At 42.6% G+C, this 21,557-nt stretch overlaps 1 protein-coding gene across 1 annotated transcript in view; it reads right to left on the reverse strand.

Moving 5' to 3' along the window:
- Positions 1-4,805: 4,805 nt before the first annotated feature.
- The window catches only part of LOC122809203 (myeloid-associated differentiation marker homolog), a 388,555-nt gene continuing 371,803 nt past the window's right edge, over positions 4,806-21,557 (reverse strand). Inside the window, exon 2 of the mRNA XM_044080516.1 lies at positions 4,806-7,351. Coding sequence (XP_043936451.1) covers positions 6,423-7,334 — 912 coding nt within the window. The 5' untranslated portion in view covers positions 7,335-7,351 and the 3' untranslated portion in view covers positions 4,806-6,422. The remainder of the gene's footprint in view (positions 7,352-21,557) is intronic.

Consider the following 21,557-nt stretch of genomic DNA (forward strand, 5'->3'; position numbering starts at 1 on the left):
TTGGAGGGGGATTTGATGAGAAGGGAATGACATATCCTTCGGAAATTATTCATAGAACCCATTGGTCCTGGGTGATATCTTACCAGGCCTCCAGGTATAAAGAGATTCGACCCCCAACTGGCTCCGGAAACGCACAGTCGGGCCTCCCATCAGGAACGGCGGTAGGGAGAACCACAAAAGAAATCGCAATCTCCCAAGTTGTGAGGGCCTCCTCTCCCCCTAGGGCGGCATCTCCCTGAATAACCACCCCCTCCCCTGCCTCTGGAGGGGGGCTCACCTTGTGCACCAGGAAAAAACCTTGAACCACATTTTGCCACCCCTCTGGGCCTTGGGATAAGGCCTAGAGGGAAGGGAAAAATGGACTCCTATGGCAGAGTTTTTCCATCCTGCTCTCACCTAGTGAGAGTGTCTTTCACCTTGGTTCCGAACAAAGAGGAACAATCAAACGGGGTGTCAGTGAATGAAGACTTGAAGGCCTCCGCAAAATGACAAAGGCGCATCCAGGCCTGTCTCCTAAGAGCAACTCCTGAACTTGCTGCCCTACTCGCTCCCTCGGCTGCGTAGGAGATTAGTCTCGTGGAGGAGTTTGCAATAGAACTGAGGGTAGACATCTGAGCATTGACCTTCTGGGCCACTGCCTCAGAAATGTTACCCGTGAAAGTATCTCCAAGCTCCTGGAGATCTCTCTGGAGCCGTGTAAAGTGTGATAAGTAATTCAGTGACCGTAAGGTACGCTTCCCGTACCGGTCCACAGTCCTAGACTTCTTGTTAGGGGGAATGGACAGTGGAAGAAATCTCAGCTAATTCCTTCTGGGTGGCAGCTGCCATCACCATGGCATCCACAGGGACTCCCTTGGACAGAAATTCCTTATCAGGAGGAGCATTATTGGGTCTCCTGGGGACTGGTTCCACAGAGCCAAGGGTTTCCCACACCCTTTGACAAACCAAATCCAGAAGCTCGAAGTGTGGAGATACCAAGGAGGCGGAGGACTGAGCACCAAAGGCCTTCAGGAAGACTGACTCCTCCTCGGAGGGGGCTTCGGATGGCCAGTTACCTCTTTGCTTCAAAATCTCTAGGATGTCAGAGAAGGAAACATCCTAGGAGAATAACTTAGGGGACCCCTCCGATTCCTCGAGGTTGGTGTCTGATGTGAGAGACTCATCCTGGGAATCTAAGGGTTTCCTCTTACACATTTTCTTTCTGGGTGGCTCCTCAGGCAAAAGCTCTGAGAGGTCCTCAGAAATATGGGGACCACTCGTGGGGGTACCCTGAGGCCTTGGGGCTCCGCTGACCACAGATAGATGGCGATCGGAGACCTGCACCGGTGTTGTAGGGGACAGAATGACCATCCCATATGATGCCATTGATGATCTGGCCAGCGTGCTCCGCATGGCCTTGAAGGCTGGTCCTCCCAGATCCAAAGAACGACCAGCCTCCGAAGCAGAGACAGGAGTCTGGCTTCCCCGCTCCGAAGCACCGAGAGGGAGACTAGGAGCCGAGAGGAGTCCCGAAGCCTCTCCCTCTGGTCCGACCAAAGAATTCTGAGTCCTGAACCCAGTGGACAGCACCAACGGGGTCGGAGCTGCCGTCGGAACCGATAAGCCAGGAGGGGCTGTCTGAACAGACCTAGGGACATCACATGGAGCAAAGCACTCCGGCTCCAAAAGCTGAGATGTACTCAGAGGAGGAAGTATCGATGCAGGTTGAGGGACTGGCTCCGGAGCCAACTTGGTTTAGAGCAGAGAACAATTTTGCCAGTACCGGTGACTGAAGAATTCTCTGCACCAATCTATCGACGTCCACATCAGATAAAGTCCGGGAAGATTTGGAGGATAGGGAAGGAGATAGAGACCTCCTCTCTGAAGGGGACCTGCGAGGAGGGGATACTGGCCTAATGCTAGGCGACCAGCTCCGAACAGGCACCAAAAAATTGGAGCCGAAGCAGGTTCCATAACCACTGATACTTCCTGCGGCCCCGAGGACAATGGAGCAGAGGATCGTCAATGAAGACTTTGCTATTTTCTCCGGTGGCTCCAAGGAGACTGACGGAGCCGGAGACCGCTTTTTTGCTTTTGAAGATTTAGCCTTACAGCTGGAAGCACTCTCCAGACCCTCCTCGAAGGAGCGTTTCAGAAGTCCCTTCAAAATCAATTTGCTCTTCCTTTCCTGAAGAACATGCGGACTAAAGGCATGACAGAAACTGCACGATTCCCGGAGATGAATCGCTCCCAGACAGTACACACAAACTGAGTGTCCATCCGTAATGGACATTTTATAACTGCACTTGGAGCACTTCTTGAAGCCCAAGGGCTTATGCTCCTTAGTATCTTTGGACATAGTTAACAAACAACAAGTAAAAAAATAGACCTACGGTCAAAAGTCACAAGCACGGGAAGAAGCCAAACAGACAGAACACCACAAAGATGTCTAACTCAAATGATCCTCAGACACAAATACAAGGAGGGGGAGGACTAATTCCTCTAATTTAAATGGTGTTAGTCCAAGGTAAAACTTTAGCACACAAGGAAAGCAAGGGGACAGACTAGGTGCTCTAACTGAAACGGGCCTAGCCCGTTAGAAACAGCTAGTGGGATACCACAGAATACGTAATCAAGAAAAAAACACAACTTTTCCACAATACAGACAAGAACACACAATAGCTATTAAAATAGCTTTTTTGTTTTGCAAAAAACTTCTGATATCAGAAGAAAAAGGGTACTTGGCCACAGCCAAGAGCAAGACCACATCCGAGCTACACGAGCGGCAAACGAGATCTGGGGATAGAGAGCAGTGCAGCATGGGATACCATCTTAGCCCAGTTAATAGGACTTAGAGCTAAAAAGTATGGCCGAGTTAGAGCAGACATTCGGCTCCGAACCCATGGGTAAGAATATAGGTGAGATTGGACTACATAACATCTATTGTTTTCTCGCATCCTGACAAAAGGACTTCACATATAATTTCAAAGTCCTGCCATTTATTCACAACATTTACGTTGATGGAATTCAAGTCCATAAAATTGTATTAATATTCAAATCAAGCAGCTTGGACTTATGAAAAATACTAAACTTGACCAAACCACTGATATACCAGAGTCGATAAGTGCTTGCTAGACAAGTTAAAATCTGCACTAAGCTATCGTTCAGACTTCCAGCATGAACGTAAATGGTGAAGTAATACTGTAATATACTGTGTACCTTTTGTGCAAATTCTGTACTTAATACATTTGCAGAAGTCACACCAAATAAAGAGATTAAATAAGTCCATCCTGCTTCTTCCTAAATGATAGGTTGCACCATCGCAAAATTGTGGCAAAATAAGCAATTCACTAGTTTGAATACTAATTTTAGAAGTAGAAATGGTGGCAAACACTGGCATGGCAATACTTACTGTGGACATGAGAAAACAATTAATCTTTCACAAAAGGTTAACTTTGGTTTTGGCAACTGTGTTTTCTTTGAGGCTAAACTGCATTTATGCATAGCTTGTGTCTCTGAAATGTACTATAACCACAAGTAGATAAAAGTGTTAAAAAAGTCACCAAAATGGAAGATGAATTTCCCTGCAGGACTGTCATTTTAAGGAAAAAACAGAATGCTGTTAATTGCGAGCACTAAAAGACCTTCAATGACTCAGCTGAGTGAGAAACACCATGGCGTTTGAGGTGCACAAAACGCTTCTTGAGCTGGGGAAAGGTTTGCAGTGTTCCAAGTAAATATGAATACAAGAGAAAATTAGAGAGATTCCTATAAAAAAAAAAAAAGTGTATTTGTTCTGGAAACAGTTCATTATGGCTTGCTGCCTACCTATTTCTACAAATAAATGTACAAGTAGAGCAGGACTATTTTTAAGTTACAAAAACGTGAGTGCATACTAGTGAGCTAGAAAACAAGAAATCTTTAGATTACAGATGTCCACTAGTCTTAGTATTCTGACGTTTTATACTTTTTTCACTTTATGCAATGAAATTTTCCCCTTTGCCCCCCAAGCTTTGATTACCTAGTCACATTAGTACACCAGCAACTTGATGCCCCTCTCCCCCAACCCATTTCGTACTTAGAATAGAATCCTACTTCATTTAGCAGGTAATTATTCCTTTCCATGTTACTACAACCTCATGTACTGTTAGAATAGTGCAAGGCAAGAATCAAATACCAGACTGCTGTCATCCAAAACAAGCTTGTAGATTTCATTCATGATAAAGTATAATCCTCTCCGAATATAAATGCAAACATCGGAGCTCCAATTCTTTCACAGTATGCTGTATATACCAAAAAATGTTAAGCTATGTTGTCTAGCTTTAATTAAATGCAATGCTTTGTGTTTAATTCAAAGAAGACACAATGTGTGTGTGTAATTACATTAACTGAATACTGTCACACATCTTGCTACAGGAATCCTGGTAATATCTGATAAGGAATTTGTGGCCAAATCCATCTGGTTAAGAAATAAAATCTCTTCTTGCAAAGTGAACAGTAAAGGGGTTGTAAATGACGGTCCCGCTCTCTCCCTGTTGCTTTAAAGTGCTCTCTTCAGACATATTCCAACACAGCATGTTCTTGTATTGAATAATCCTACTCCCTGCCTCCACAGGGGAGAGCTAGACAAATGTCAGTCAATTTGACTGCTCGTGGGCAGCATTTCAAGTGCCAGGTGTGTTACTTGAACCCCTTCCCCCTGTTGCAATCCCTACACCAGCCTGCCCCTTTTGTTAATGCTTCAGAAAAACACATCTACAAGACAGATTCAACAAAAATGAAAACCTGCATATTATTCTGCAAAATGACAAATTACATACAAAAGCTGAGAATCGGAAGACAAAGTAAATGCTTTATATACATCAAATTTTATATTTTCATTTAAGAAGATTTATGAACAACAACTACAACACACACATAAAATACTGTTCTGTGTAGCAAGCTTGAAGAGTACACAAATGGGTACAAATGCATTGACTTTTTGCATGAAAGTAAAACGCTGATAGACACATCACTAAATATACACAGCATAGGGCATACAACTTTGAAAGCTTTGCTAATTGGAAATGCATCCCCACATTTTCTCTAATTTTGTAAGGAATTAACAAGACTGATCAGAGCATAGAAAAATTACACAGACAACAAAACATTGCTGAAGTTGTTTTACATAATTTCCTTTTTACAGTTTACTCTTGCCTGCAGTAAATGCTAAACTTCTTGAAATAATTGTAAAAAAAAATGCCATTTGTTGCAGTATTTAATGAAGAATGTTGTGTACATGCAGAAAAGGCATACAGTGTGACAGAGCTTATAGAAAATAACGCAAGAAAGCCATAAACTGAAATGAAATGCTGAGTATAAATCACAAAAGTACTGCTGAATAGCTGGTCTTGCATTCAATCCTTAAAATGAGTATTAAAACCAAAAGACAATTTCCTTTTAGTTTTACCACAGTATTATTTCATTGTTTAACACAGACATCTGAAGAAAACATGAATGCCATCTGCTAAAACCTTGTCTGTAGACGTTGACATTTTCCAGGAATATTTAAAAATATACTTTAAATATGAATGTGTCCAGTATTTAACAAAGACATTGGAATGATGAGGCCATAGCCTTACACTAACTTCAGAGTTACCTCTTTCTACCATAGCAGATGAAGAAATAGCAAGAAAGGCAATGTAGAATAACACATTTTAGTCTTTGATCTACATGGAAAGTATTCAGTTATTACTTTGAGGTAAACTTACAATTAGGACTGCTTTGAGTCAATTTTTTTCACTTCAATTCCAGTAGTACCCATGTACTTAAACTGGGTTACTTGCCATACCACAGAATTTCAAAAACCCAAATTATATCATCTGTACGTGACCTTTTAGGAAAAATCTGCTGAACCAGAAACTATTCAGTAGGTGAAGGCCCCATGTTTTTTTTTCTACTTTTCCAGTAAGATACAAATATGAAGAGCATGGAAGAAAACAGCAAAAAACAATTAAAATACAGGACAATCTAATAAAAACACTCTTGGTCAAAAACTCATTCAGGGATGATTTTTGTAAAAGAAAGTAACACTTTTAGTTGTACTCCATACAATTATTTCCCCTTCTGTATACAAACTGAAATCAATGTTCTTGGTGGCCATCTGAAAATACTTCAATGGTGTCCTTTTCATTTAGATTTTTGCCCAAGAAATCTACAAAATGCTGTTCACTGGTAAATGGTTTTGTCGAAAAATCCTGTTGGTGAGATTTTTGGTTAATGCAATAAAGTCATGTTTTCTACAAATACTCAGAATATGTATTCATACCCCCAGTGGGACTCGCTACTGAAGGAAGCAGACTTAAAAAAAGTCAGCAAGTTACAGTATAAAAATATGCATACTTTTAACAAAGGCAGCTGGAGGACTGGAGTCAGATGGAAGGCTAGGGCTAATAGCATTCAGATTATGGGACTCTGATGAAGATGAGTCTGGCAGAGTAGACAAGATCAGCGATGTAAATGATCAGGTTGAAAGCAGTCAGCACGGCAATGCCAATAAGTTTATCCCAATCACATAATACACGGTTTTTGCAATAATCTGGGCGACGGTCTTGACCACCATGATTTTTGTCAAACTTGAAAATGGGCCAGATGATAGTGGCTGAGGCATACATCAAGACTGCAAGCAGGGCATAGGCACTAAGGAACTTGTCGAACGCAAACGGCAGCCACCCAGTACACTCGCCCACACAAAGGATAATAACCAAAATGCAAAGGATAAAACAGATGCAGTAGACTGCAAGGCACCATTTAAGTGCATCATGACTGGCATAAGAAACAGGTTCACTGATTAAAACAAAGATAATGCACGCTGTGAAACCTTCCACCACTTTCAAAAGGCCAGGCACTGTGGCCATATATCCAGTAACTTCTCCAGGCTTTGCTCGGGTCATAGATACCTCTATTGTATAAGCAATGAAGGCCAGGCATGAGAAAACTGTGGCAGCAATACGATAATCTCTTATCTCACGGTAGGGCTGCACACCCGTGTTCAGGAAGAATATAGGGTAAATGACAGAGGCAGACAAACACAACAATGTTGCAAACATTGCAAAAGTAATAGGGAAATTTTTCCAAGACACAGGAACTCTGTTTTGTAGTCCAAAAAGTTCCACTAACACAATTAAAACGCTGACAGAAAAGCAGAAACACCAGCAGAACATGCACCAATCTCCAGCATGGTGCGAGTGCCACCCACCACGGTGTACCACTAGACTGAAGGTAACGCAGGTAAAAATGATCTCAAGAAGTCGCACAATACCAACTTGGGAAGTCACAACATTACTGTTAATCACTGTTGTGCGATGAACTGGCATCTTGGCAAAGTCTGAAACTTTAAAAGAAAGTAAAGATTATTTTAATTTTTTTTTTTTTTTTTTACATAGACATTCAACATTTTAAACTAAATTGTTTTTAAGCATACTGTACTTTATTTCTGTATTCCAGATTTATTTTCAGAAAATAAATCACCCAACACTATATTCTTGCCAAGTCCACATGCTCAAAGACTAACACATGCCAGCCCACGCAGAGTCATGTCGTGGCTCCTAATTCTTGCAAAATGAAGCACACCCTCTTAATAAACCATAGGAAGAAAAACAGAACACAGATAACAAAGAAAGTACACATGACTCAGCCAAGTCAACCTGTCTTTTACTAGGTTAAGCTACAGAAATTACTTAACTGGCAAATTATAACAGAGTTCTTTCAATGATGGACTTAAAGCGTTCCCACAGATTTCTTAATTTTGTCAGTTTCTGATCCCACTATTTTTTCAAAAGGTTTTCAAAATTATCAACCTACCTTTTGGAGAAAAAAGGTACAAAATAATTCATGCGTATCACCTCCTTTACATTGAATAGTAAGTATTCTATTGTTCTTATGGATCTCTTTTTTTTAAAAACACGGTACCCAGTTTGACTAAATGCATTCCATAATGGAACACAGAGGTGATGTAACACCTTTTATTAGGCCAAAATAGATTTTACAATCCCTTCAGTTTGGGGACTAATCGAAGTCTTTCATCAGCATTATACTCCTATGAATCCAAATAGCTTGAGTAATTACAAAATGGATGTTGGGCCAATTATCACCTCTGCATACCAGCATTTTCTGTTAGTGGACCAGCAGGGCATTCCTGCATGTCTTTCCACCTGCATTTCCTGCAAAGTATTCAAATGTCCTCTGCACCATCTCCCATCATTAAGATTACACATCTTAACATTTGTCTCATTCTATGTGGCTTTTGAAGATCAATTATACTTTCTGCTGCTCTTAATCAAAAAGCCTCTACTAAAATTTGTCATATTTTTGAGGTCTAGTGTTTCAGATAGGCTCTAACCAGCTGTAAGACAGAACCTTTCATTTTGTGCCAGTAATTTTTCTAGCTATGCTTCAGTAATGCTTCTAGCTATGCTTCAGAATATTCTATCAGCTTCAGTAATACTTCTAGCTATGCTTCAGAATATTCCATCAGCTTCAGTAATGCTTCTAGCTACGCTTCAGAATATTCCATCAGCTTCAGTAATGCTTCTAGCTATGCTTCAGAATATTCCATCAGCTTCAGTAATGCTTCTAGCTACGCTTCAGAATATTCCATCAGCTTTAGAAATGCTTCTAGCTATGCTTAAGAATATTCCATCAGCTTCAGTAATGCTTCTAGCTACGCTTCAGAATATTCCATCAGCTTCAGTAATGCTTCTAGCTACGCTTCAGAATATTCCATCAGCTTCAGTAATGCTTCTAGCTATGCTTCAGAATATTCCATCAGCTTCAGTAATGCTTCTAGCTATGCTTCAGAATATTCCATCAGCTTCAGTAATGCTTCTAGCTACGCTTCAGAATACTCCATCAGCTTCAGTAATACTTCTAGCTATGCTTCAGAATATTCCATCAGCTTCAGTAATGCTTCTAGTTATGCTTCAGAATATTCCATCAGCTTCAGTAATACTTCTAGCTATGCTTCAGAATATTCCATCAGCTTCAGTAATGCTTCTAGCTACGCTTCAGAATATTCCATCAGCTTCAGTAATGCTTCTAGCTATGCTTCAGAATATTTCATCAGCTTCAGTAATGCTTCTAGCTATGCTTCAGAACATTCCATCAGCTTCAGTAATGCTTCTAGCTATGCTTCAGAACATTCCATCAGCTTCAGTAATGCTTCTAGCTACGCTTCAGAATATTCCATCAGCTTCAGTAATGCTTCTAGCTATGCTTCAGAATATTCCATCAGCTTCAGTAATGCTTCTAGCTATGCTTCAGAATATTCCACCAGCCTTTCTTGATACTTTCTCACACTGCATGCCTACACCTTTACGTCACCCGATTTGACTATTTTAGGTCTCATTCCTCTTTTTCCTGCTAAAAACCTTTCCTACACTTCTTCCCAACTGCTGTGAGGTGCACGTTTTTTCTGCTGAATTTAGACAACCATGCTCTGGATCAAACTTGTAGTGCAATTCTGCATAACAGGAGCAGCTCACTGTAGTGGCCCACAGACTCATACATGTTCTGCTAAGATCATGGTTTCACAGTACTAGCATGTCTATTACATACAAAGAAATATATAACCTTTTGAATTTGTACCAACAAGGCATAAACATTCTGATATTTAATAGCAGCTGAAATCTCAGGATTTTACTAAATTTCAGGGTACAAATTGTGTGCAGAACAGCACTATGTATGTGATACAGAATGCAGCTCGGTGACGGAATTAATCAAGGAAAATAATGCTCAAAAAAGTTAGTGTTGTGGCACGACATCTGCCAATGTTAAAGCTACGAGTTGTACAAGGACAGCAGAAGCCAAGTGACTGTAGGCCAGTTCGTCTCCGGAGATTATGCAAATCAAGTGCACCACAGGGTCACCCGCAGTGGTGGATGATAGAGGTAAAATGGGACGCTGCCCATAGCCCACAGATTCAAGGGGGGGACATGGCCATCCAACGCAACAGTTTAGTTCATTCACATCCATAGTGTGCCCAGACCTGCAGAAGGCCTCCTATTTCCTCGTGATGTCTCACCCTGGACTCTACAGCCAGGATGCAGCAGTCCCCCCCCCCAACTACCAGCCAATAGCAGTAGGAGTAGCAGAACCCAGCCATCACTACACCAAATAGCAATAGTAAATACATATTTGATCACCAAGCCAATACCTGTTGTAGCAGCAAGCCCAGCATGGGAATGAGTGAGCTGCTAGGAATGCTGATTCAGTCAAGGAACCGGGGCCTTTGCTGATGTGATTTATGCAATTATAACAGAACTCAGGGATTTGCTAGATAATGATCTGATTTATATGACTGGAATTTTCAGCTGCTTAGGGTTTAAGACAGCATTAGTTTAGCACTTCTAACTTACGAATTAGCATAATGGGTTAACACTGCTGCGGTTTCCTTTGTCAAGTGTGGAGTTTGAATCCTTCGTTTCCCACTTTAGTTTGGCAGTTGGCACACAGGGTTAAAGCTGTGAGTTGTACATAGTTCCTGTGTCCAATTCCCTCAGCCCTCATTTGCCTACTATATGATCTTGTGCAACATCACAGCCACAGAGCATTTTGGGGCAATTGGAAATTTGGACTAAACTCCTCAGTGGTCCCCTAAACTGCAAGCCTAATAACCACCATTGAACCAGAAAGTACAGTTTTGTACCTACCATAAATGTAGAAGTTAGAGTGTCTTCACTGCTGCAGTCATTACACTTGGGTTATCCTGCCGTCAGGCGGTCCCGCAGTCGGCCAGAGTTCCAAAGTCTTGGTCTGGCGTCGGTTGCTGTCGCTTCTTCCCTGACATCAATGCACCAGGGGTATACAAGATGCAGCAGACGCCATTTTCTCCAGTTTTTCTTGCCCCAGATGTCAGGTTCCCCCAAATAGGTAGGCAATACACATTGCTAATAAAACATACAATAAAGGTAAAAACAAAACCTTCAGTTACCAGCAAACCTTCAGTTACCAGCAAATACACCACATAGGTAGTATAGGGTGAAAGGTATAGATAAGTCCCAGCTAAGAAAGAGAGGATGGCGGGTAGGTAACCTGGACTGCAGCAGTGAAGACACTAACATCTACATTTATGGTAGGTACAAAACTGTAATATGTTCATCGTGTTTCACTGCTGCAGTCATTACACTTGAGTTGAATCCCAAAGCTGAGTTAGGGTGGCTGGTTCTATAGAGGATTTGGGGTGGCTATGAGGCCCTGCAGCACTGCAGTGACAAAGCCAGCTCTGGATCTAGAATAAAGAGGCAAGTGATAATGCTTGGTAAAGGTGTGCACTGAACTCCAAGTTGCAGCGACCAAGATATCTTTGGTAGGCTCTCCTCTAAGGTAGGCAGTCGAAGTGGCTGTTGCCCTGGTGGAGTGTGGCCTAATGTTACTAGATACAGGTTTCCCATGCTGTGTGTAGCAGAACCGGATGCAGTGTCCTATCCACTTTGAAATGGTCTGCTTTGAAATAGCCTTTCCCTGTGATCCTGCAGCATATGCTACAAACAATTGCTCAGTTTTTCTGAAAGCTTTTGTTTGTCCAAGTTATTGTCTGTTTATGTCCAAGGAATGCAGAAGTCTCTCCCCTTTATTCTGGGGATTTGGATAAAAAGTTGGACAGTGAATAGATTGGTTAAGAGCCACACTGGATACCACCTTAGGCATAAATGTAGGGTTAGTTCTTAAAGAAACCCGGTCTTGGTGAAAAATGATGAAAGGCTCCAGTGCCATTAGTGCCTGTAACTCAGACTCTTCGTGCTGAGGTTATTGCCAGAAGCAGAGCAGTTTTCCATGATGCATATTTTAATTCTGCTGAACTGGCTGGTTCAAAAGGGGGTAAAGTTAGTTTTTCCAAGACAATTTTGAGGTCCCAAGTTGGTGTTGGTGCTCTCCGGGGCGGTCTTATGTTTTTAGCCCCTCTGAGGTACTGTTTTAGCAATGGATGAGAGAAAATAGGAGGATCTGTGTTGTAATGAGCGAGATGGCAGAGGCGTGGATCTTAATGGATGAAAAGGATAGTCCTTTGTCCAGCATCTCAGTTAAGTATTGTAATATCTGAGGAATATTTGAGACAAGAGGGTCAAAGCTTTGAGCATGGTTCCAGGCACAGAATGTCTACCACTTTTCTGAATAAGATTTCCTGGTGCTAGGCCTCCTGGCCTCCAAAATAACATCCATAACAGCTTGAGAGAGAGAAGTGTTGTCTGCTTGACTAATGAATCTGCCATGCAGCTAGGTTTAAGGTTTTGAGCCGACTGTGCAGGATCTGATTGTTTTGTTGAGTCAGAAGGTGCGGAGTTTGAGGTAAAATCCATGGTGGGCCTTGAGCTAAGTTCTTTAAGACTGGGTACCAGTGCTGGCATGGCCAGTCTGGGGCAATCAGGATCATCTGTGGTTTTTCTTGTCTGGCTTTTAGGAGTACCTTTGCAAGGAGAGGCAGTGGTGGGAAGGCATAAACTTTTAGGCTCTTCCAGCTGAACGAGACAGCATCCACTTTCCATGCTTGTGAGTAATAAGTCCTTCTGCATAATTTTTGTAGTTGGCAATTCATTGGGGAGGCAAAAAGACCTATGTCTGGGCACCCCCATTTTTGCATTATCATGCTGAATACTTGTGGATTTAATTTCCACTCGTGGGGATCCATGATGTTTCTGCTTAAGGCGTCTGCCAGAGTATTTTTCTTTCCTGGCAGGAATTGTGCTTGTAGATGAACTTGATAGGTTAGAGCTGTGTTCCACAAGTTATGGCTTGTCTGCATAGGGCAGGGGTGGGCAAACTTTTTGATTTGTGGGCCACATTGAGTTCTAACATTTGACAAAGGGGCCGGAACAGGAGCAGATAGATGGCATGCTTTGAAAACATCACCTCATTGGGGGAAAAATACACATCTTGGGATATGGAGAAAACATGTGCTTTAATTTCCAATGAAAATGAAGAAAAGCATTACAATAAAATCTCTGACTTCGAAATGAGTCTTTAAACACTGAAAATCAAATAAATGACCATTTTATTTTAAAGCACTGAAAGTTCTGTTATCCTTCAGGATATCACCATCACTCTCCTCCTGACTTTTTTTTCAAAAACGGTAGGAGATGCTGATGTACTTGTCCTGTTCCTTTTATTCAATTTGTTTCCCGGTGCCAAAGTCAACAACGACCAGTGCAAGGCGAAACAGTTGCAGCAAGTCAGTCTGTGAAGCGTTATATTTGATCTGCGCACTGTTTATTTTAACAACGGCGTATGGCGGAGGCACACATTTTAATGGGAGCAGTGTTGTTGGTCTCCTTTTTTAGCCAGCGCATCAAAGTCTGGAGTTAGTTTTGTTGTGGCGATTCTCAGGATGGATCTGAGGTGTAGGTCTGTTAACTTGGATCTGTGGCTGGCTTTGTTGATGTTCATGACGCTGAAGGTCTGTTCACACACGAAGGTAGAGCAAAACAAAGCCAACATCATCTGCGCTTTTCGCCTTAGATTTGGAAACGCGGCATCATTGAGTGAAGCATAGAAGTCATTTAGTTTCAGAGAGCAAACGTGGAGTAATAGGCCTACGCTTCACCTCAACAAAGCCAATATATCTAGAGTACGCCATCTAGTGAGGAAACATCAGAATTGCAGGGGAAATAAAACATTAACAAGGTTAATTTATTAAATTTCTTCAAGTTTGGCGGGCCGAATCAAAACGTTTAATGGGCCGCATGTGGCCCCCGGGCCGTAGTTTGCCCATGCCTGGCATAGGGGATAAGAATGAGTGCCCCCTTGCTTATGTACCACATAGCTGTGGTGTTGTCTGTCTTTAATAATAGTTGTCCTGGATGCAGAAGGTCCTTAAAAGCTGTTAGGGCATTTTGTACAGCCAACATCTCTTTTTGATTGATGTGAAGATGCATTTGGTCTGCGGTCCACTTGCCCTGAATACATATTCCTGCCATGTGTGCTTCCCAGGCATAATCAGAAGCATCTGTTAGTGTCTGCCTGGCTGTGGGTAGAGTGAAAGGCTGTCCCTTGTTGAGGTGACATGCCTGTGCCCACCATCGAAACTCCTGTTGTATGCAGGGAATTAGTGGTATTACTGCTTCCAAACTGTGACAGTGTTGAGTCCAAACACTTTTTAGGTACCATTGTAATTTCCTCATATGCAGTCTGGCATATGGAATTAGTAGTATGCAGGATGCCATGAATCCCAAGGCCTGCAGAATTTTTTTTTGCAGGGAGTTGGGTTTTTGTTGCCATCAATTGAAAGTACTGAGTCAGTTGTTCTTGCTTGTCTGGTGTGAGATAAACCATCTGGGCCATTGTATTTAAGCTGGCACCCAGGAATATTATCTCTTGTGAGGGCACTAGTTTTGACTTCTTTTCGTTTACTGTGTACCCTAGGCAAATTAGCAACCTTTTTACAAATGCCAGATGCTTTAGAAGAATGTCCTTGCTCTCTGCTTGAATAAGGCAGTCGTTCAGGTATGGATATATTTTAATTCCTTTTTGTCTGCAAAATGCAATTACTGGTGCCAGGCACTTTGTGAATACCCTGGGCACAGTAGATAAGCTAAAGGGCAGTGCAGAGAATTGGTAATGCATTGAACCAGCTCTGAATCTGAGGTATCTTCTGCAATTCTGTCTGATAGGGGCATGCAGGTATGCCTCTTTGAGGTCCAAAGTAACTAGCCAAGCCTTCTTGCCCAGCATGGGAAGAAGCTGCTGTAGTGTCAACATTTTGAATTTCGAAACATCCAGGTAAGTATTTAGAGTAAAAAGGTCTAGTATGGGTCTCCAGGCTTTGTCCTTTCTGGGGACCAGGAAAAGTCTTGAGTAAAATCCTTGTCCTTGTTCCTGTTGTGGCCCGTTTTGAATAGCTCTCATGTCCATGGGGGCTGTAATTTGTTTTTGTGCCTCTACCCATTGATTTTGTGGCAGGTCCGGCATTCATATTAGCCTTGGTAGAGTGTGACAGTGGAACCTGTAACCTTGAGAGACAATATTCAGAACCCATTTGCCTTGGGTGATTATATGCCAATCTTGAGAAAAAAGTACTAGTTTTCCCCCTAAAGGAGCTTCCAAAAGATAAGTGCTTGGCATTCGAAGGGCGAAGTCATTGGGACTGTTTCCTGTAAGGTTGCGACTTGTCTTCACCTCCTTTTGGGGTTGAAGCACCCCACTGTCGTGGTCTGTAAGAGCCTTGGGGCTGAGATCTGCCTCTTGGGCATCTGTATCTGCCTCTTTGTGGTCTGACACTGGAAAGGACCAATTCTTTGAAGGCCAATTTCTGCTAAATCGAGGTGGCTGGACCTGTAAGAAATCCTTCACTGTTTGCATAGATTTTGCCTCATCTTCCATTTTCTTTAATACCTCTTCTGCCTTAACACCAAATAAAATATCCTGCTGTAAAGGAGCATCCAATAATTTAGCCTTAACATGATCAGGGAAACCTTGTTCTTTTAACCAAGCATGCCTTTGAATCACAGATCCTGTAACTGCTGCACTAGAAGAAGCCTCTAATGAATCAAAACCACATTGCAGAGTATGTTTTCCCACTTGTTCAGCTGCATGCAATAAATCCTGCATTTCCTTATAGTCAGGATGTTCTGAACTTGTAATCATTTTCTGTTTTAACAGAGACATTAAATATTGTTGGTACTTAAGCATGTGAAACTGGCAATTTAAAGCTCTCACTGTTAAAGTTGCAGAAGTGTAAACTTTCTTCCCTTCTCTGTCTAATGCTCTAGAATCCCTGACACAGGGAACTGGATTCTTAGCCGTGGAAGCCTTTACCCCTTTGGGACCCTGGGAAATAGTTTCTGGGTCAGGTTTTTATAAAGAAATTTGTGAGAGTCAGGGACTCTGTAGTACCTCTCTGGCTTGACTGGAGCAGGGGGCAAAGAATCAGGATTTAAACTGGATTCAGAGAATACATCATCCACAATATCTAACACTGGTGGAATAGCAAGGGGTCTGTGCGGAGGTAATAAAAGAAAGTCTCTGAGCCTTTTCTTGGATTCTGAGTAATCCTGGCCCTCCCAATGGAAATGCTCCCTCATGGTATGCAAAGTTTCCCCAAAAGAATAATCCTCAGGAGGAGAGGCTGAAGGAATTGATTCGTCAGCATCAGAGTCCTCATAGGGGGGTATAGAGTATCCCTGGTCTGAAGAGGAATCAGAAGAAATGGAAACCTGGTCAGGGGAATCATAGTCTGCATCCTGCCTCAGGAAGAGGATGGGTACCCCTGATCAGAGTAAGTAAGTCTTCGGTCATTTTGAGCATTTGTTTTTTAGGCATGGAGGCCTGTCCAGGTGAATGCTGTACTTGCTTCTTTGTCTTTAATGGAGTTTTAGACTTGGCTGTAGTTTTTATGGTAAGCTGTGAAAGTCTGAAAACACCCTCAGAATCTGATGCCTGCTCAGCAGCTCCGGACCCATCTGAAGGGTTAGTTTCTGTAGGCCCAACACCTTGAGTATCCAGAGGCCTAGACATCTCCATGTGAGAGTCTGAGGCGGCCTGTGGCTCTGTGGCAGTGGGTGTCAGGGGCTGCGAAAGCACCTCACTGAGAACCGGCGAACCGGTGACTGGCCTAGAAGAGACTTAGTCAGTTTTTAAATTAAACCTTCGGCCAAAGTAATGGCGAGCAAAATCAAACCGACGTTTAATAGTGCGTTTGTTAAATCTAGCACAAAACCAACAACTAGTGACATCGGGGCCTGGGCCTAGGCATGGAATACAGTAAGAATGAAAATCCTTATGAGGTATTTGCTTCCCACAAGAAATACAATTATTAACTTTTACTGACATCGGTCTGAGGCAAGAAAAAGTTTCCCCAATGTGGTACTTAGCTTTATTGAAGACTTCGGTTCTGAAATTCGAATTGAAAATCTCAGGAGTCGGCCGACCGGCACTTGCGAACTGCTTTTGCTTCGGGCACTGTGCGGCAAGAAAGACTGGAGAAAATGGCGTCGGCTGCATCTTATATACCCCTGGTGCACTGACGTCAGGGAAGAAGCGACAGCAACCGAAGTCGGACCAAGACTTTGGAACTCTGGCCGACTGTGGGACCGCCTGATGGCAGGATAACCCAAGTGTTATGACTGCAGCAGGGAAACATGATGAACATCCACAGCAGTTATGGTGTATTGGAAGGAAATTGATTCTGTTAAACAAGAGCTACAAGCCATATTCTTTGGGTTTAATCCTTGATTTCCTTGTTTTGAAGGACTTTGACGTTTTCTTGGCTAAGAGTAAATTGAACAGCATGAACTCAGAGTTTAATGCTAACATTGTAACCATGAATAAGTTTTTAATTTAGCTTTTTTGCATGCACGTAGGTATAAAATGCACAGTGTTAGACAAACTGTTGTAGTTCAAACACAGACTAAGAGCTGCTTCATATGGTACATGGTTTGATTCCTTATGCCTTTGTCCTGTGTGTGACTCAGAGTTACTTCAGACAGCAATCCTAGGATGCTCCTAAAAAGGGAGACTAGTGTCCAATAGGCTTTTAGCAAATGCATTACACACTTACAAGTTCATAAATTAGTACTAGGTTAACTGACCTTGTGGGCCATTTTGAGCTTAGCTTTTAGGCCAATTCCCTCATGTGAGGATCAAACCCGGTATATTGTGTCCAAGATAAACACCTCAACCATCATGCCAACCTCCCAACTTGTCTTTTGAATTCCTGCACCCTTCACATACCTACTGGTACTCACTATATGCTATTTGACTATGAATTCCAGCAAGTGTACTTCACAATATGCTATTTGAATATGAATTCCAGCAAGTGTCTCATAATTTAATGGGTTCGCAGATGTATTTTCACTAAAGGTGATTCATAACACGTTTACTGCTTCTCATGTTGTCGGTTTTCAATGACTGTGTTTTGCTTTGTATAGAAAATGACTGTCAATGTTTTTGCTGTAAAACTTGAAAAAATTTTGCACAAAATCTAAATCTTTGTGGTAATTATAAAAATAAAGATAGAAAGGATGTACACTGGTATGAACAGTGTTTTATGGTAAATGGGTACAGGAAGCTAAGTAACTGGCTATTGGCATGTCTGGCAGGGGCCTGGTACATTACCCTACATAGGGACTCTGTCCATGATCCAGCTCTGCTGACTCTGGAGGTGTATGTAGCAACAATACAGCATTATCAGCTAATCAAGTCACACCGGTACTGAGTGATGTCTGAATGGATAGCTATTCTCAATGACAAGGAAGACATGGAGGTCAAAAATTAAACATAGGTGTCCTGCAAGCATATAACCCTGCTGCCCCCCCACAAAAAAATTGTACGTTGTATCCAATAATATTTTAGATTTTTGTAAGACTTGTGGACTGTTGAAAAAACAAAAAGCTGCTGCAACATTTATACTGTCCAATGGCTTTGCTTTACTCACTGCACTAAAGAATTAAATAATTCATTAATAGGACTAGATTGTGTAATATAGTCTAAATGTTGCGTGTTAGTTAACGTACTTTTACAGTTCCTTCTTTATAGCCACCAGTAAATGCAAAGGGGTTGACATCTGTCAAGTCAAATAGCCTGCATCATTTGAAGTGAAGATAGAACAGTCTGATCTTCAGCAACCATCATGTAGTCATTGTTGCATATTACTTCTCTGCAAGATCAGATTGTTTGGGATTTCTGCATTTAGTTAAATGCGGTTACGCTCTTTGGCAATTAATGCACAGGACTAAAGCACCATCTTATTAACGAGCTGCTTCTTGTGCCAAAGGTCCAGAGTTTGAATCTTTTCACTTTTTCTGTAAATGTGCAACAATGAGCAAGTCACTTAACCAGACAGTGACTTGGCACAATTGGGAATTTGGGCTAGGCTTCTTAATGGTCTCCTGGATTGCATGCCTTGTACCTAACTAGGAACAAGCTTTTTTTGCCAGTCATTCCCTACAGCACAGCTAATCCAGTTCAGGAAATGTTATAGCAGTATCATCAGCACACCAATTTTATTGCAACATAAGCAGTCTATTTTTCAAGGTTAGTAGGCACTACAATTGTAGGTAGATTCATAGGATGTTATTAAATTACTGACCCAAGGGCCTTTACAAGCCTAGCCATTAAATCCCAATATAATACTAGATGAAAGATAATAGTCTGTGCTCAAGGTTTTTCTAGCAATGACTACCCATGTCCAGGAGAGAAGATGGGGCAATCCATCCATCCATAACCCCTTTTAACCATTTTGACATGGGGTCAGGGTGTCACTTCAACACGGACAATCATCTCAAGCCAAGGTCCACACTGCCGGGTGGATAGCCATGTTCATATGTACCACTCACTCGCACACACAATTCGCACCTATGACCAACTTAGAGTGTCCTGTCAACCTGCTGCATGTCTTTGGAATGTGGGAGGAAACAAGAAGTTATGTACTCACCATAATGTTCGATGTATGTAGTCCATCTTGCCTCACATTCTTACCCCTGGGTTCGGAGCCTAATATCGGCTCCGACTCGGCCGATTATACTAGCTCGAAGTCTTTCATTGGCTGGGCTAAGCAGGTATCCCATGGTGCACTGCTCCATATCCCCAGATCTAGTTTGCTGCGAAACTCATTTGTACTCCATGCACACATCACATCCATGTAAAGAATAAGCTAAGCAAGGGAACTCTGCAGATGACAACCTAACCTCCAAATCCTCCATGCAGGGGGAAGGCGGGAGGGTAAGTAAGAATGTGAGGCGAGATGGACTACATACATTGAACGTTATGGTGAGTACATAACTTCTTGAGCTTGCCTCACATTCTTACCCCTGGGTTCGGAGCCTAATATCGGCTCCGACTCGGCCGATTATACTAGCTCGAAGTCTTTCATTGGCTGGGCTAAGCAGGTATCCCATGGTGCACTGCTCCATATCCCCAGATCTAGTTTGCTGCGAAACTCATTTGTACTCCATGCACACATCACATCCATGTAAAGAATAAGCTAAGCAAGGGAACTCTGCAGATGACAACCTAACCTCCAAATCCTCCATGCAGGGGGAAGGCGGGAGGGTAAGTAAGAATGTGAGGCGAGATGGACTACATACATTGAACGTTATGGTGAGTACATAACTTGAGATTATGTAGTCCTATCTTGCCTACATTCTTACCTGTGGGACAGCGTCCCTAGCACCTACATCCTGGGTGGCTCATAGGAAAATACTCCTGAGAACTGTGGAGCCAAAGGAAGACATGCCCCTGGAGACAACGTCCAATTTGTAATGAGAAACAAATGTGTGAGAAGAAGCCCAAGTAGCTGCAGCACATATATCATCCACTGACAATCTGGCTTGATAGGCTGTGGATGTGGAAACAGCCCAAGTAGAGTGAGCCTTGACCGGAAATGGCAGATCTTTACCTCCTGCTTGACAGATGAAAGCTACAGCTAGATATCCATCTAGACAGTGTGACCCTGGATACCGGGGAACCCATTCAGTTTTTGGAACAGGAAACAAAAAGTTGGTCCGACATCTGGATCTCTTGTTTGGTGTAGATAGAAGCTTAATTGTCTATGTACATCCAACTGGTGAAATCTAAATTCTGCCTTGCTGGAAAAGTGAGGAAAGAAAACAGGCAACTCAATGGACTGATTCAGGTTAGACACAGAAGCCACTTTAGGAAGGAACAAGGGGTTTGGTCTGAGAGAGACCCTGTCTTTATGGAAGATTAAATATGGAGGTTTGATAGAGAGGGCTTGAATTTCTGAAACTCGCCTTGCTGAAGTGATTGCTGTTAAGAAGGCTGTTTTCCAAGTCAAGAATTTCAATTTGCAGGTAAGCTGCAGGCTCAAAAGGTGGTAAAGTAAGGGCTTGTAGAACAAAATTGAGACCTCAGGGCATGATAGCTTCGGACACCGGTGGACAGAGCAATACAGAACCTTTCATGAACGCCTTGCATAGTCTATGTGCCATGAGACTAGGCTCATTCGCTATGTGGAAATTAGAGATAGCCGCCAGTTGAACTTTGATGGTGGCTGATGCGGAACCCTGATGGAAAAGCATGGACAAAAACTCCAGAACTGTAGCTATTGGAGCTGTGTAAGGATCAATGCCTCTGGTATGTGCCCAGATAGAAAACCTTTTCCATTTACTAGAATAAATTTTTCTAGTGGATGGTTTATGAGAGGACGATAATATATGAACCACTTCCGGTAAAAAAAATTATGAAATCTGACTAACGATGGAAGTGGTGTAGCCAGGCTGTCGACCGGGGGGTCATCAGGGAGGGGTGGAACTGTCCCAACATGTGTGTCAGTAAATCTGGTTGAGAATCCAGAGTCCAAGGAGTGTTCACAGTGAATTGCTGAAGAAAGGGGAACCAAACTTGGCGAGGCCAGTGTGGGGCAACCAGACTCCTCCTGCTTCCCAAGGATTGCGCTTTCTGAATCACCTTTGACAGCAGGGGAAATGAGGGAAAGCATAAAGCAGACCGGAGGGCCAATAGTGAACCAGAGCGTCCCTGGGTGACTCCCCCTGTGGGGGGATCAGCGTGAAGTAGCTGCTGCATTTCGCATTGAGGGGGCTGGCAAAAAAGGTCGCAGCAAGGCTGACCCCATCTGCTGAAGATTCGGT

The sequence above is a fragment of the Protopterus annectens genome, chromosome 1.part1 (genome assembly GCF_019279795.1).
Source record: "Protopterus annectens isolate FY-2018-M chromosome 1.part1, PAN1.0, whole genome shotgun sequence".
Taxonomy (NCBI): Eukaryota; Metazoa; Chordata; order Ceratodontiformes; family Protopteridae; genus Protopterus; species Protopterus annectens.